Below are 15,754 nucleotides of genomic sequence, written 5' to 3'. Positions count from 1 at the left end.
AAACTTTACCTGTAAATCTGGTCATGTTTTCTGCATAAATAAATGTTATCCATTCTTTGTGCTCAAACGCCAAAGCAGGGGTGAATCCAGATGGAATGGGGGCGTGGGGCAAGGATGTGCCCCCTCCCCCACAACACCCCTAGATTAAAGGTGCAATTTTGAAGCCGTTTTTTACTACAACTAATATTACTTAAAATAATAATAATTTCGACAAGTAAAATGTTTAGAGAGAATTTAAATGTTAGAAAAATGTTAGAATTTAATAGTTACCTTTATAAACAATGTAGGCTCGAAATTGCAAGTTTTACTGTTACAGTGCTGTCAACAGTTAAATATGAGGTCAAGAAAGACGTCTTTATTTTACTTTTTATAAAACAAGTATTTATTTTCATTGAAGTCAAGAAAGGGTGACTATAAAGTGAGTTTTGGCAAAACAGATATCTGTCATGTTGAGGTGGCAGAGGGTTGTTGTCGGCAGCTGGGAAAAGTAACTAAAAAAGTAACTAGTAATCTAACTTAGTTACTTTTACAATTGAGTAATCAGTAAAGTAACTAAGTTACTTTTACAATTGAGTAATCAGTAAAGTAAATAAGTTACTTTTTCAAAGTAACTGTGGCAACACTGGTCACGGTACAATCCATATCATGGTACAGTCCGTGTCACAATACGATCAATATCATGGTCCGATATGTATCACATTACGATTCGTATCACGCTACGATATATATAACAATACAATATTACGTTACAATCTATCGCGGTACTATCCGTTTCAGGGTACGATACATGTCACAATGCGATATTACCACATTACAATACGTATCACGTTGCAATCTGTGTCATGTATGATTTTCATTTATAAAGAATAACTGACAGTGTGTATGTAATGTTCAAGTAAGATTTACGTGTAATGCACACACATGGAGTATCAACGGCATTACTTTGATTGCACAGATTAAGGTCGGCAGTCACTTCGGTGTTACATTGAGACGTTAACTGTTAACGTTAACGTTAACTGTTTCACGATGGGTTTGCGTTACTTCAGAAAGGTTTCTTGCTCAGGTGATCTTGACTTTGGTGCTTCACACTGGCGCACGTTATTCTTGTTTCCCACGTCAGCACTGAGCGTCGCGAGACATTTGGCCATCTGTGGGAATGTTAGTCATTAGCAAGACCTGCAAATCCATGTTGGTGATTTTCTCTTATGTTTTATGCTGAGGATAGATTACAGCACTGCCATCTTGTGGGTGGCAGGTTAAACAACACATAATCAGTGGCACAAATGTTTATGTGTAAACGTGTTAAAAATGTTAAAAATCAATCGTTTTTGAGTATCAATACTATCCAGATGACCAGTTTTGTTCTGATGTGGATTTTGGTTTCTGGCATTGAAACAGTCCCATTAATATGTGTATCGGGGCCCGTTTGGGTCCACCGGCACCGTGATGTTTCTGATCACTTCTTGTTTAATCTGCACCTGTCCTGCCTGTTAATCCTGGGTGTGTGGGCTCCCTCATATGGTTTTCTCATTCAAGTTGAAAAATGAAGGGAGGCATTGTTACAAATGTTGCATGAAACGTTTGCTTCGACTCCAGTAACGGCTAACTCACGCTTCTTTTTCCTCTTTGTTCTCTCTCTTCTCTCCCACGCTGCTTCCTCTCTTCCATTTCCTGTCCCACACGTGCGCTGTCATCTCCAGAGACTATGGTCAAAGATAATCTCTATAGAAAACCCCCCATCTACAGACAGCATGGTACAGTTGCCGCCCGCTGCATGCTGCCTGCCCCTCGTCTGTGCACCCGCTGTGATGTCACATGCTGCTCCTGTTCACTCATTCACACAGTTTTTAACAAAGCAAGCAGCATTCACACCTTCACAGATGAGGACGGGAGCTGGAATCAGACCACTGTTCCTGAAATTCAAACGTGCATAGTAATAACAGTAGGGGTGGTGGCCAAGTGGTTTCAGTGTGGAAGGTTCGCGGTTCAAACCCCACCCCTGCCACATTTATTTATGTAATGTGAAGCTGCATCAGGAAGGGCATTGGTGTAAAATTTGCACCAGTTCATCACGCAAGTTTGCTCTGGCGACCCCGAGTGCAAACAAGAGAGCAGCCGAAGGGTCTTACTCTGTTCATAATAACAATAATGACAATAATCATGATGATGACGATTATGATTATGATGACAGTCATAATATTAATAATCATGATGATAATAATAATGGTGACAATTGTAATAATTGTGATTATGATAATGATGATAGTAATGATAATAATGATGATTATGATGATAGTAATTGACAATTATCATAGTAATTAATATGATGATGATTATGCTAATCACAATATAATAATAATGATGATGATCATACTAATGATAATGATGATCATAATAATAATAATGATTCTAATACCTACTCGGGAGGAGCTCGGAGAAGGAGGTGGGCCCAACTAGAGATAGTCGGGCTCACCTCCACACACAGCTTGGGCTCTGGAACCCAATTCCTGGAGAGGGGCTGGACGCTCCACATCTCTGGCATTGCCTGCGGGGAGAGCCGGTGAGCTGGGGTAGCATTGCTTATTGCTCCCGAGCTCAGTCGCCATGTGTTGGAGTTCACCTCGGTGAACGAGAGGTTCATGTCCCTACGCCTTCGGGTCGGGGACAGGTCTCTTACTGTTGTCTCGGCCTATGGGCCGAGTGGCAGTGCAGAGTACCCGACCTTCTTGGAGTCCCTGGGAGGGGTACTAGATAGTGCTCCGACTGGGGACACCATTGTTCTCCTGGGGGACTGCAACGCCCAGGTGGGCTGTCAACAGTGAGACCTGGAGGGGGGTGATCGGGAAGCAAGGCCTCCCAGATCTGAACCCAAGTGGGATGCCGTCAAGTTGAAGAAGGAGTCCTTCTTGTCTTTGTTGGTAAGTGGGACCCTGGAGGCAGCTGACAGGTACCGGCAGGCCAAGTGTGCTGCAGCCTGTGCGGTTGCAGAGGCAAAAACTCGGGTCTGGGAGGAGTTCGGGGAGGCCATGGAGGAGGACTATCGGTCGGCCTCGAAGAAATTCTGGCAAACCGTCCGGTGCCTCAGGAGGCGGAAGCAGCTCTCCGCCAACACTGTCTATAGTACAGGTGTTGGTATAGAGGGAGTTTTTCCTTACCACTGTTGCTCTGGGGGTTGGTAAGGTTAGACCTTACCTGTGTGAAGCGCTTTGCGCAACTCTGTTGTGATTTGACGCTATATAAATGAAAATAAATTGAAATTGAAATTAAAATAGGTGGGGAGCTGTTAACCAGCTGTGGAAGGAATACTTCAATGATCTCCTCAATCCCATCATCACGTCAATTCCATCGTCATGTCTTCCGAAGAGGAAGCAGAGACTGGGGACTCAGAGGCGGACTCATCCATCACCCAGCCCGAAGTCACTGAGGTGGTCAGAAAGCTCCTTGGTGGCAAGGCTCCTGGGATGGATGAAATCCGTCCTGAGTACCTTAAGTCTCTGGATGTTGTGGGACTGTCTTGGTTGACATGCTTCTGCAACATTGCGTGGCAGTCGGGGACAGTGCCTCTGGATTGGCAGACCGGGTGGTGGTCCCTCTGTTTAAAAAGGGAGACCAGAGGATGTGTTCCAACTACAGGGGGATCACACTCCTCAGTCTCCCCGGTAAGGTCTATTCCAGAGTACTGGAGAGGAGAATTCGACCGATAGTCAAGCAAGTCGAGCAATGTGTTTTTCGTTCTGGTCACGGCACACTGGTCCAGCTCTACACCCTCCATCGGGTGCTTGAGGGTTCATGGGAGTTCACCCAACCAGTCCACATGTGCTTTGTGGATCTGGAGAAAGCATTCGACCATGTCCCTCGAGTCACCCTGTGGGGGGTGCTCCGGAGTATCCCTGTACGACTGCAGCAGGAGCTTGTGTTGCATTGCTGGTAGTAAGTCAAACCTGTTTCCAGTGCACGTTGGCCTCCGCCAGGGCTGCCCTTTGTCACTGGTTCCGTTCATTAACTTTATGGACAGAATTTCTAGGCACAGCCAGGGTGTAGTGGGGGTCCGGTTTGGGAACCACAGAATATCATCTCTGCTGTTTGTGGACAATGTGGTTATGTTGGCTTCGTCAAATCAGGACCTTCAGCATGCATTGGGGCTTTTTGCAGCCGAGTGTGAAGCGTCCGGGATCAGCACCTCCAAATCCCAGGCCATGGTTCTCGACCGGAAAAAGGTGCCTTGCCCTCTTCAGGTTGGTGGAGTGTCCTTGCCTCAAGTGGAGGAGTTTAAGTATCTTGGGGTCTTGTTCACAAGTGAGGGACGGATGGAGCGTGAGATCGACATACGGATCGGTGCAGTGTTTGCAGTGATGCGGTCGCTGTATCGGACCATCGTGGTGAAGAGAGAGCTGAGCAGGGGGGCAAAGCTCTCGATTTACTGATCGATCTACGTTCCAATCCTCACCTATGGTCATGAGATTTGGCTCATGACCGAAAAATCAAGATTGCGAGTACAAGTGGCCGAGATGAGTTTCCTCCGCAGGGTGGCTGGGCGCTCCCTTAGAGATAGGGTGAGGAGCTCGGAGACGAGCCGCTGCTCCTCCACGTTGAAAGGAGCCATCTGAGGTGGCTCAGGCATCTTTTCCAGATGGCCCCTGGACGCCTCGCTGGAGAGGTGTTCCGGGCATGTCCCATCAGGAGGAGGCCCCAGGGAAGACCCAGGACACGCTGGAGGGACTACATCTCTCAGCTGGCTTGAGAATGCCTCGGGGTTCCCCCGGAGGAGCTGGGGGAGGTGTTTGTGGATCGGAAGGTCTGGGCAGCTTTGCTTGAGCTGCTGACCCCACGACCTGACCACGGATGAAGCAGAAGAAAATGGATGGATGGATGATTCTAATAATAATAACAGTGATGATGATGATGATGATGAGGATTATAATGATAATCATGATAATAATAATGACAATAATGATAATGATGATTATGATTATTGTAATTGATTATTATAATTATCATAATAATAATGATGATGATAATGATAATGTTGATAATAATGATGAGGATTTTATTTTGTAGATTTGGGGTGTCATTAAACCTCTATGCCGATGATAGCCAAATCTCTGTGCCCCTAAAGCGTGAGAATGCATTCGGTGCCACTCAACTTTTAGAGTGCATTGAGAACATTAAAGACTGGATGTCTGCAAACTTTCTACTGTTTAATGAGTTAAGTTCTTTTGGCTGGGCCAACTAAATCAGGTAGTTGTGGTTCAATAAACTTTGGACCATTGACACAGTTTATTAAATCTACTGTTTGCAGTGGTGGGCACAGTTCCGTTAATCCGCTAACCGATAATTATTGAAGCTGATGTTTTCAGAATCAGAATCGCCTTTATTGTCATTGTAATTTGCATTTCAACAAGATTTGAGTGCAACTCCAAAAGGTGCTTTTCCGAGGTGCAAGTAATTGTTAGCTAAATAGAAGATAATAACATTTAACAATAAATTATTCAAAGTATATGTACAACTAAATAAAATGTGGACCAAGAAAAATGTAAAACAAAAAAAAAACTGTGGGATAATATTGTATGGGAAATATTGCACATGGTTTACAGATATTGCTTAAGAAATTTGAAAAGTGCAGATTAAAGTGATTTGTTTTTGTTCAGTGCAGTGATCGCTCTGGGGAGAAAGCTGTCCCTGAGTCTGTTTGTCCTAGTTTTGATTGACCTATACCGTCGGCCGGGGGGTCGTAGGTCAAACAGGTGGTTGCTGGGGTGGGATGTGTCTTTGCTGATGCTGGCAGCTCTGCTGAGGTAGCGAGAGCTGGCAATGTCCTCCAGGCTGGGCAGAGAGCAGCCATTGATCCCCTGGGCCGTTTTGATCACCCTCTGCAGTGCTCTCCTGTCTGCTGCTGAGCACCCCCCGTACCACGCTGTGATGCAGTACGTCAGGATGCTCTTGATGGTGGCTCTGTAGAACAACACCAGCAGCTTCTCCTCCAGATTGTTTCTCCTGAGCACCCTCACGAAGTGGAGTCGCTGCTGGGCTTTCTTCACCACCACTGTGGTGTTGGCAGTCCAGGAGAGGCTGTCAGAGAGCTGCACTCCCAGGAACCTGATGAGCTGACCCTTTCCACACAGACCCCTTGGATGTAGAGCGAGGCTGGGTCAGCCCTGTTCTTCCTGAAGTCCAGGATTATTTCTTTTGTTTTTGTGGTGTTCAGCGGCAGGTTGTTAGCTGAACACCACGCTGTCAGTCGACTGACCTCTTCTCTGTAATCAGACTCATCCCCCCCTGAGATGAGCCCAACCACGGTGGTATCATCCGCAAACTTTATGATTGTGTTTGAGAGATGGGTCGGAGAGCAGTCGTGCGTGTAAAGGGTGAACAGGAGGGGACTCAGTACACAGCCTTGAGGGGAACCGATGCTGAGTGTGATGGTGGAGGAAAGGTGGGAGCCAGGTTTCACTGACTGTGGGCGGTTTATGAGGAAGTCCTTGATCCACTGGCAGATGGGGGTGGAGATGCCCAGATGTGTCAGTTTCTGGACCAGGATCTCTGGGATGATGTGGTTGAAGGCTGAGCTGAAGTCCAGGAAGAGCATCCTCACATAGCTCCCCTGGTGTTCCAGGTGGTTCAGCCCGGTGTGGAGTGCTGTGGTGATAGAGTCCTCTGTGGAGCGGTTTGCCCTGTAGGCAAACTGGTGGGGGTCCAGAGAGGGAGGCAGACAGGCCCTGACGTGCTGAGAGACCAGTCTTTCAAAGCACTTCATTACCACAGGCGTAAGTGCAACAGGCCTGTAGTCATTTATGCTTTCCACTGCTGACTTCTTTGGGACTGGGATGATGGTGGAAGATTTGAGGCAGAGTGGGATGATGGTCTGCGAGAGGGACAGGTTAAAGATGCGGGTGAGAACTCCAGCCAGTTGGTCAGCGCACGCTTTGAGTACCTTGCCAGGTACACCATCGGGGCCGGCTGCCTTCCTGGGGTTCACCGCCTTCAGCACACACTTCATGTTCCTGAAGTGTTAGCGTGCTAGTGCTGGAGGGTGGTGGATGTGGAGTTGCTGCTGGTCTGTCTGCTTCAAAGTGGGCAAAGAAGCAGTTCAGCTCCTCTGCCAGCGAGGCGTCAGACCTAGCATTTCCTGGGTTGCTGCTTCTGTAGTTGGTTATATAATTTATTCCCTGCCACATCCTTCTGGGATCATTCAATCAATCAATCAACTTTTTTTTTATATAGCGCCAGATCACAACAGACAGTTGCCCCAAGGCGCTCTATATTGTAAGGCAAGGCCATACAATAATTATGAAAAACCCCAACGGTCAAAACGACCCCCTGTGAGCAAGCACTTGGCTACAGTGGGAAGGAAAAACTCCCCTTTAACAGGAAGAAACCTCCAGCAGAACCAGGCTCAGGGAGGGGCAGTCTTCTGCTGAGACTGGTTGGGGCTGAGGGAGAGAACCAGGAAAAAGACATGCTGTGGAGGGGGGCAGAGATCGATCACTAATGATTAAATGCAGAGTGATGCATACAAAGCAAAAAGAGAAAGAAACAGTGCATCATGGGAACCCCCCCACAGTCTACGTCTAAAGCAGCATAACCAAGGGATGGTCCAGGGTCACCTGATCCAGCCCTAACTATAAGCCTTAGCAAAAAGGAAAGTTTTAAGCCTAATCTTAAAAGTAGAGAGGGTATCTGTCTCCCTGATCTGAATTGGGAGCTGGTTCCACAGGAGAGGAGCCTGAAAGCTGAAGGCTCTGCCTCCCATTCTACTCTTGCAAACCCTAGGAACTACGAGTAAGCCTGCAGTCTGAGAGCGAAGCGCTCTAATGGGGTAATATGGTACTACGAGGTCCCTAAGATATACTCAACAAAAATATAAACGCAACACTTTTGGTTTTGCTCCCATTTTGTATGAGATGAACTCAAAGATCTAAAACCTTTTCCACATACACAATATCACCATTTCCCTCAAATATTGTTCACAAACCAGTCGAAATCTGTGATAGTGAGCACTTCTCCTTTGCTGAGATAATCCATCCCACCTCACAGGTGTGCCATACCAAGATGCTGATTAGACACCATGATTAGTGCACAGGTGTGCCTTAGACTGCCCACAATAAAAGGCCACTCTGAAAGGTGCAGTTTTATCACACAGCACAATGCCACAGATGTCGCAAGATTTGAGGGAGCGTGCAATTGGCATGCTGACAGCAGGAATGTCAACCAGAGCTGTTGCTCGTGTATTGAATGTTCATTTCTCTACCATAAGCCGTCTCCAAAGGCGTTTCACAGAATTTGGCAGTACATCCAACCAGCCTCACAACCGCAGACCATGTGTAACCACACCAGCCCAGGACCTCCACATCCAGCATGTTCACCTCCAAGATCGTCTGAGACCAGCCACTCGGACAGCTGCTGAAACAATCGGTTTGCATAACCAAAGGATTTCTGCACAAACTGTCAGAAACCGTCTCAGGGAAGCTCATCTGCATGCTCGTCATCCTCATCGGGGTCTTGACCTGACTCCAGTTCGTCGTCATAACCGACTTGAGTGGGCAAATGCTCACATTTGCTGGCGTTTGGCACGTTGGAGAGGTGTTCTCTTCACGGATGATGCGAAGGAGATGAAAACTTAAGCAATACCGTCTAATAATACTGCCTAAGGGAAGCATGTATAAAGTGAATAAAATTGGTCCTAGCACAGAACCTTGTGGAACTCCATAATTAACTTTAGTCTGTGAAGAAGATTCCCCATTTACATGAACAAACTGTAATCTATTAGACAAATATGATTCAAACCACCGCAGCGCAGTGCCTTTAATACCTATGGCATGCTCTAATCTCTGTAATAAAATTTTATGGTCAACAGTATCAAAAGCAGCACTGAGGTCCAACAGAACAAGCACAGAGATGAGTCCACTGTCCGAAGCCATAAGAAGATCATTTGTAACCTTCACTAATGCTGTTTCTGTACTATGATGAATTCTAAAACCTGACTGAAACTCTTCAAATAGACCATTCCTCTGCAGATGATCAGTTAGCTGTTTTACAACTACCCTCTCAAGAATCTTTGAGAGAAACGGAAGGTTGGAGATTGGCCTATAATTAGCTAAGATAGCTGGGTCAAGTGATGGCTTTTTAAGTAATGGTTTAATTACTGCCACCTTAAAAGCCTGTGATACATAGCCAACTAACAAAGATAGATTGATCATATTTAAGATTGAAGCATTAAATAATGGTAGGGCTTCTTTGAGCAGCCTGGCAGGAATGGGGTCTAATAAACATGTTGATGGTTTGGATGAAGTAACTAATGAAAATAACTCAGACAGAACAATCGGAGAGAAAGAGTCTAACCAAATACCGGCATCACTGAGAGCAGCCAAAGATAACGATACATCTTTGGGATGGTTATGAGTAATTTTTTCTCTAATAGTCAAAATTTTGTTAGCAAAGAAAGTCATGAAGTCATTACTAGTTAAAGTTAATGGAATACTCAGCTCAATAGAGCTCTGACTCTTTGTCAGCCTGGCTACAGTGCTGAAAAGAAACCTGGGGTTGTTCTTATTTTCTTCAATTAGTGATGAGTAAAAAGATGTCCTAGCTTTACGGAGGGCTTTTTTATAGAGCAACAAACTCTTTTTCCAGGCTAAGTGAAGATCTTCTAAATTAGTGAGACGCCATTTCCTCTCCAACTTACGGGTTATCTGCTTTAAGCTACGAGTTTGTGAGTTATACCACGGAGTCAGACACTTCTGATTTAAAGCTCTCTTTTTCAGAGGAGCTACAGCATCCAAAGTTGTCTTCAATGAGGATGTAAAACTATTGACGAGATACTCTAACTCCCTTACAGAGTTTAGGTAGCTACTCTGCTCTGTGTTGGTATATGACATTAGAGAACATAAAGAAGGAATCATATCCTTAAACCTAGTTTCAGCGCTTTCTGAAAGACTTCTAGTGTAATGAAACTTATTCCCCACTGCTGGGTAGTCCATCAGAGTAAATGTAAATGTTATTAAGAAATGATCAGACAGAAGGGAGTTTTCAGGGAATACTGTTAAGTCTTCTATTTCCATACCATAAGTCAGAACAAGATCTAAGATATGATTAAAGTGGTGGGTGGACTCATTTACTTTTTGAGCAAAGCCAATAGAGTCTAATAATAGATTAAATGCAGTGTTGAGGCTGTCATTCTCAGCATCTGTGTGGATGTTAAAATCGCCCACTATAATTATCTTATCTGAGCTAAGCACTAAGTCAGACAAAAGGTCTGAAAATTCACAGAGAAACTCACAGTAACGACCAGGTGGACGATAGATAATAATAAATAAAACTGGTTTTTGGGACTTCCAATTTGGATGGACAAGACTAAGAGACAAGCCTTCAAATGAATTAAAGCTCTGTCTAGGTTTTTGATTAATTAATAAGAAATGGAATGGAAGATTGCTGCTAATCCCCCTCCTCGGCCCGTGCTACGAGCATTCTGACAGTTAGTGTGACTCGGGGGTGTTGACTCATTTAAACTAACATATTCATCCTGCTGTAACCAGGTTTCTGTTAGGCAGAATAAATCAATACGTTGATCAATTATTATATCATTTACCAACAGGGACTTAGAAGAGAGAGACCTAATGTTTAATAGACCACATTTAACTGTTTTAGTCTGTGGTACAGTTGAAGGTGCTATATTATTTTTTCTTTTTGAATTTTATGCTTAAATTGATTTTTGCTGGTTATTGGTGGTCTGGGAGCAGGCACCGTCCCTACAGGGATGGGGTAATGAGGGGATGGCAGGGGGAGAGAAGCTGCAGAGAGGTGTATAAGACCACAGCTCTGCCTCCTGGTCCCAACGCTGGACAGTCACAGTTTGGAGGATCCAAGAAAATTGGCCAGATTTCTAGAAATGAGAGCTGCTCCATCCAAAGTGGGATGGATGCCGTCTCTCCTAACAAGACCAGGTTTTCCCCAGAAGCTTTGCCAATTATCTATGAAGCCCACCTCATTTTTTGGACACCACTCAGACAGCCAGCAATTCAAGGAGAACATGCGGCTAAACATGTCACTCCCGGTCCGATTGGGGAGGGGCCCAGAGAAAACAACAGAGTCCGACATTGTTTTTGCAAAGTTACACACCGATTTAATGTTAATTTTAGTGACCTCCGATTGGCGTAACCGAGTGTCATTACTGCCGACGTGAATTACAATCTTACCAAATTTACGCTTAGCCTTAGCCAGCAATTTCAAATTTCCTTCAATGTCGCCTGCTCTGGCCCCCGGAAGACAATTGACTATGGTTGCTGGTGTCGCTAACTTCACATTTCTCAAAACAGAGTCGCCAATAACCAGAGTTTGATCCTCGGCGGGTGTGTCGTCGAGTGGGGAAAAACGGTTAGAGATGTGAACGGGTTGGCGGTGTTCACGGGGCTTCTGTTTAGGGCTACGCTTCCTTCTCACAGTCACCCAGTCGGCCTGCTTTCCCGGCTGCTCGGGATCTGCCAGGGGGTAACTAACGGCGGCTAAGCTACCTTGGTCCGCACCGACTACAGGGGCCTGGCTAGCTGTAGAATTTTCCACGGTGCGGAACCGAGTCTCCAATTCGCCCAGCCTGGCCTCCAAAGCTACGAATAAGCTACACTTATTACAAGTACCGTTACTGCTAAAGGAGGCCGAGGAATAACTAAACATTTCACACCCAGAGCAGAAAAGTACGGGAGAGACAGGAGAAGCCGCCATGCTAAATCGGCTAAGAGCTAGTAGCTACGCAACCTAGCGGATTCCTAAAAACACGCAAAGTGAATAATGTGTAAATAATTTAGAGGTGATTCAGCAGAAGGAGCGCTTCAGTCAAGGCACCAGACAGACCATGAAGCAGCACAGATAACGCACGGCAACAGCGCCAAAAAACAAAATAAAATAAAAATCCACCAGACAGGCCATGAAGCAACACAGGTAACGCAGGGCAAGAGTACTAAAAAATAAAATAAAATAAAACAGCGAAGTGGTCCACTATCTTTTTCTTGTAGGCAGCCTTTGCCTCCCTGATGCCTCTTTTCAGGTCAGACCTGGCCGCGCTGTACAGGGCCCTGTCCCCTGATTTAAAGGCGGTGTTGCGGCTCTTTAATAGAGACTGGACTACGCTGTTCATCCAGGGCTTCTGGTTCGGAAAAACCCTGACCCTTTTGTTGACGGTGACAGTGTCAACACAGTTGTTAATGTAACAGAGTATGGTGTCAGTGTACTCCTGCAGGTTGTGGCTGGAAAATAAATCCCATACAGTTTGTGAGAAGCAGTCCTGTAGCTGGGAGAGTGCTCCCTCAGGCCAGGTTTGGATTGGCTTTCGTTGTGGCTTTGTTCGGCTCAGCAGAGGGGTGTAGGTGGGGGTGAGGGACAGGCAGAGATGGTCTGATCCAGTGAGATGGGGGAGGGGAGTGACTTTGTGCACATGTTTTATGTTTGAGTAAACATTGTCCAAAGTATTTTCCCCTCTGGTGGCATAGTTCACGTACTGGACAAACTTAGGGAGCACAGTCTTTAAACACGCTTGGTTGAAGTCACCAGCAACAATACAAACGCCATCCAGGTGGGTCAGCTGCTGTTTATTTACACAGGCAAGCAAGAGGCTAAGGGCCGTGCTAACGTTAACATCAGGTGGGATGTAAACAGCAAACACAATGACTACTGTCAACTCCCTTGGGAGATAAAAAGGTCTGCACGAGACTGCCAGCACCTCTAAATCAGGAGAACAGTGAGAGTCAATGATTCTGCTGCTGCAGCACCACTTGCAGTTCACATAAACACAGAGACCTCCACCTCTGCACTTACCCGAATCACTGTTTCTGTCCTGCCGGTGTAGCGTGTGGCCTGCTAGCTCGACTGCAGCATCAGGGATCAGCAGGTGAAGCCACGTCTCCGTGATGAAAATAACGCTGCAGTTCCGCACAAAGCTGTTTGTGGCCATCTGTAGCTCCAGTTCATCCATTTTGTGGGTGATGGATCTGGCGTTTGAGAGGAAGAGGCTCGGTAATGCTGGCCTGTGAGGTTGTTTACGTAGCCTAGCATTGGAGCCGGACCGACATCCTCGCTTCTGCTTCCTGTCTCTATCCTGTCTTCATTATCGGATTAGCTTTTCTGATAACTTTGAAAACTATCAGCGGACTAATTATCTTCCGATAAATTTTAGACTGATAACTTATTTTTGCAGGCGTGGTGAACAAAGCTTAACAGTTATAAGGATTTATGAAGTCCAAAATCAAAGATTTGAGTACCTACCTGTTAAATGTTTTGTAGTAGATGCACAGCTCTATCCTCTGCAGACAAAGGAGAACTGGTCACAGAAAAGAAAGGCTCATTTCTTTTGACCCCATATAGAGGTGCTGGCAATATCACCCAAGTCATCCAGAGGCATACAGTTTTAACTTATGGTTAAAATTTTAACCAAACTAATTTCGGACAAGTTATTTAAATTAATGTTACGTCTCAAGTTTTCTAAAGTGAAAATATCAGATATATGTTTTAGTTTTAAAGTAATGCACTCATTTTGAAGGTTTTAGTGTGGACATTGTGTCTCCACAAAGTGCATTATGGGTAACCTCAGTACATTCACGACAGAAGAAATGCATTTGCGACGCTCTGATCAGGCTCCACACGGACAACAGCATTAAACTCTTTGTATATTGTGCCTAAAACTCTCGTGAATATATTCTCTGGGTTTATAGACATTGTTATTGTGTTTGTTTTATGTAAAAATGCCAGAAGAAGCTCAGGTTGCTTCTCCATTATTTTCAATTGGAATCATTGTGAGCTGCAATGCTTCATGTTCTTTAATGTCTTGCTTTTGTCAAACATTGACTGTCCTCTTTGTTCCAGAGTAATACAGTGGGGAAAATAAGTATTTGACCCCCTGTCAGTTTTGCAGGTTTTCCCACCTTCAAAGAATGGAGAGGTCTGTAATTTTTATCGTAGGTTCACTTCAACTATGAGGGACAGAATCTCAAAAAAAAAAAAAAAAATCCTGAAAATCACATTGTATGATTTTTCCATCCATCCATCCATCCATTTTCTTCCGCTTTATCCGGAGTCGGGTCGCGGGGGCAGCAGCTCAAGCAAAGCCGCCCAGACCTCCCGATCCACACACACCTCCTCCAGCTCCTCCGGGAGAACCCCAAAGCGTTCCCAAGCCAGCCGAGAGATGTAGTCCCTCCAGCGTGTCCTGGGTCTTCCCCGGGGCCTCCTCCCAGTGGGACGTGCCCGGAACACCTCTCCAGCAAGGCGTCCAGGGGGCATCCGGAAAAGATGCCCGAGCCACCTCAACTGACTCCTTTCGACGTGGAGGAGCAGCGGCTCGACTCCGAGCTCCTCCCGAGTGACCGAGCTCCTCACCCTATCTCTAAGGGAGCGCCCTGCCACCCTGCGGAGGAAACTCATCTCGGCCGCTTGTACTCGCGATCTCGTTCTTTCGGTCAGGAGCCAAATCTCATGACCATAGGTGAGGATCGGAACGTAGATCGATCGATAAATCGAGAGCTTTGCCCCCCTACTCAGCTCTCTCTTCACCACGACGGCCCAATACAGCAACCGCATCACTGCAGATGCTGCACTGATCCGTCTATCGATCTCACGCTCCATCCGTCCCTCACTCGTGAACAAGACCCCGAGATGCTTAAACTCCTCCACTTGAGGCAAGGACACTCCACCGACCTGAAGAGGGCAAAGCACCTTTTTCCGGTCGAGAACCATGGCCTCGGATTTGGAGGTGCTGATTTTCATCCCAGACGCTTCACACTCGGCTGCAAACCGCCCCAGTGCACGCTGAAGGTCCTGATTTGACAAAGCCAACAGAACCACATCGTCTGCAAACAGCAGAGACGAGATTCTGTGGTTCCCAAACCAGACCCCCTCTACACCCTGGCTGCGCCTAGAAATTCTGTCCATAAAAATAATGAACAGAACCGGTGACAAAGGGCAGCCCTGGCGGAGGCCAGCGTGCACTGGAAACAGGTTTGACTTACTACCGGCAATGCGACCCAAGCTCCTGCTGCGGTCGTACGGGGACCGGATAGCCCTTAGCAAAGGACCCCGGACCCCGTACTCCCGGAGCACTCCCCACAGGGTGCGCCGAGGGACACGGTCGAATGCCTTCTCCAGATCTACAAAACACATGTGGACTGGTTGGGCAAACTCCCATGAACCCTCGAGCACCCGATGGAGCGCGTAGAGCTGGTCCAGTGTGCCGCGACCAGGACGAAAACCACACTGCTCCTCCTGAATCCGAGGTTCGACCATCGGTCGAATTCTGCTCTCCAGTACTCTGGAATAGACCTTACCGGGAAGGCTGAGGAGTGTGATCCCCCTATAGTTGGAACACACCCTCCGGTCCCCCTTCTTAAACAGTGGGACCACCACCCCGGTCTGCCAGTCCAGAGGCACTGTCCGCGATCGCCACGTGATGTTCCAGAGGCGTGTCAGCCAAGACAGCCCCACAACATCCAGAGACTTAAGGTACTCAGGACGGATTTCATCCACCCTGGGAGCCTTGCCACCGAGGAGCTTTCTAACTACCTCAGTGACTTCGGCCTGTGTAATGGATGAGTCCGCCTCTGAGTCTCTAGTCTCTGCTTCCTCTTCGGAAGACGTGATGATGGGATTGAGGAGATCCTCGAAGTACTCCTTCCACCGCCCGACAACATCCCCAGTCAGGGTCAACTGCTCCCCACCCGCACCGTAAACAGTGCTGGTGGAGAGCTGCTTCCGCCTCCTGAGGCGTCGGACGGTT

At 46.6% G+C, this 15,754-nt stretch overlaps 1 protein-coding gene across 6 annotated transcripts in view; it reads left to right on the top strand.

Annotated features, from left to right (window-relative positions):
- ablim2 (actin binding LIM protein family, member 2) overlaps positions 1-15,754 on the top strand; it is a 176,809-nt gene that overhangs the window by 104,022 nt on the left and 57,033 nt on the right. For 4 of the 6 annotated variants that reach the window (XM_034165343.1, XM_034165344.1, XM_034165342.1 and 1 more), the window contains one exon: positions 1,701-1,754. The exons of the other annotated variants lie outside the window; for them this stretch is intronic. In XM_034165343.1, coding sequence (XP_034021234.1) covers positions 1,701-1,754 — 54 coding nt within the window. The remainder of the gene's footprint in view (positions 1-1,700; positions 1,755-15,754) is intronic. 6 annotated transcript variants of the gene reach the window in all.

Source organism: Thalassophryne amazonica, unplaced genomic scaffold (genome assembly GCF_902500255.1).
Source record: "Thalassophryne amazonica unplaced genomic scaffold, fThaAma1.1, whole genome shotgun sequence".
NCBI classification, from domain to species: domain Eukaryota; kingdom Metazoa; phylum Chordata; class Actinopteri; order Batrachoidiformes; family Batrachoididae; genus Thalassophryne; species Thalassophryne amazonica.
The sequence above is the reverse complement of the archived record's forward strand: the minus strand, read 5'-3'. Positions and strand labels throughout refer to the sequence as shown.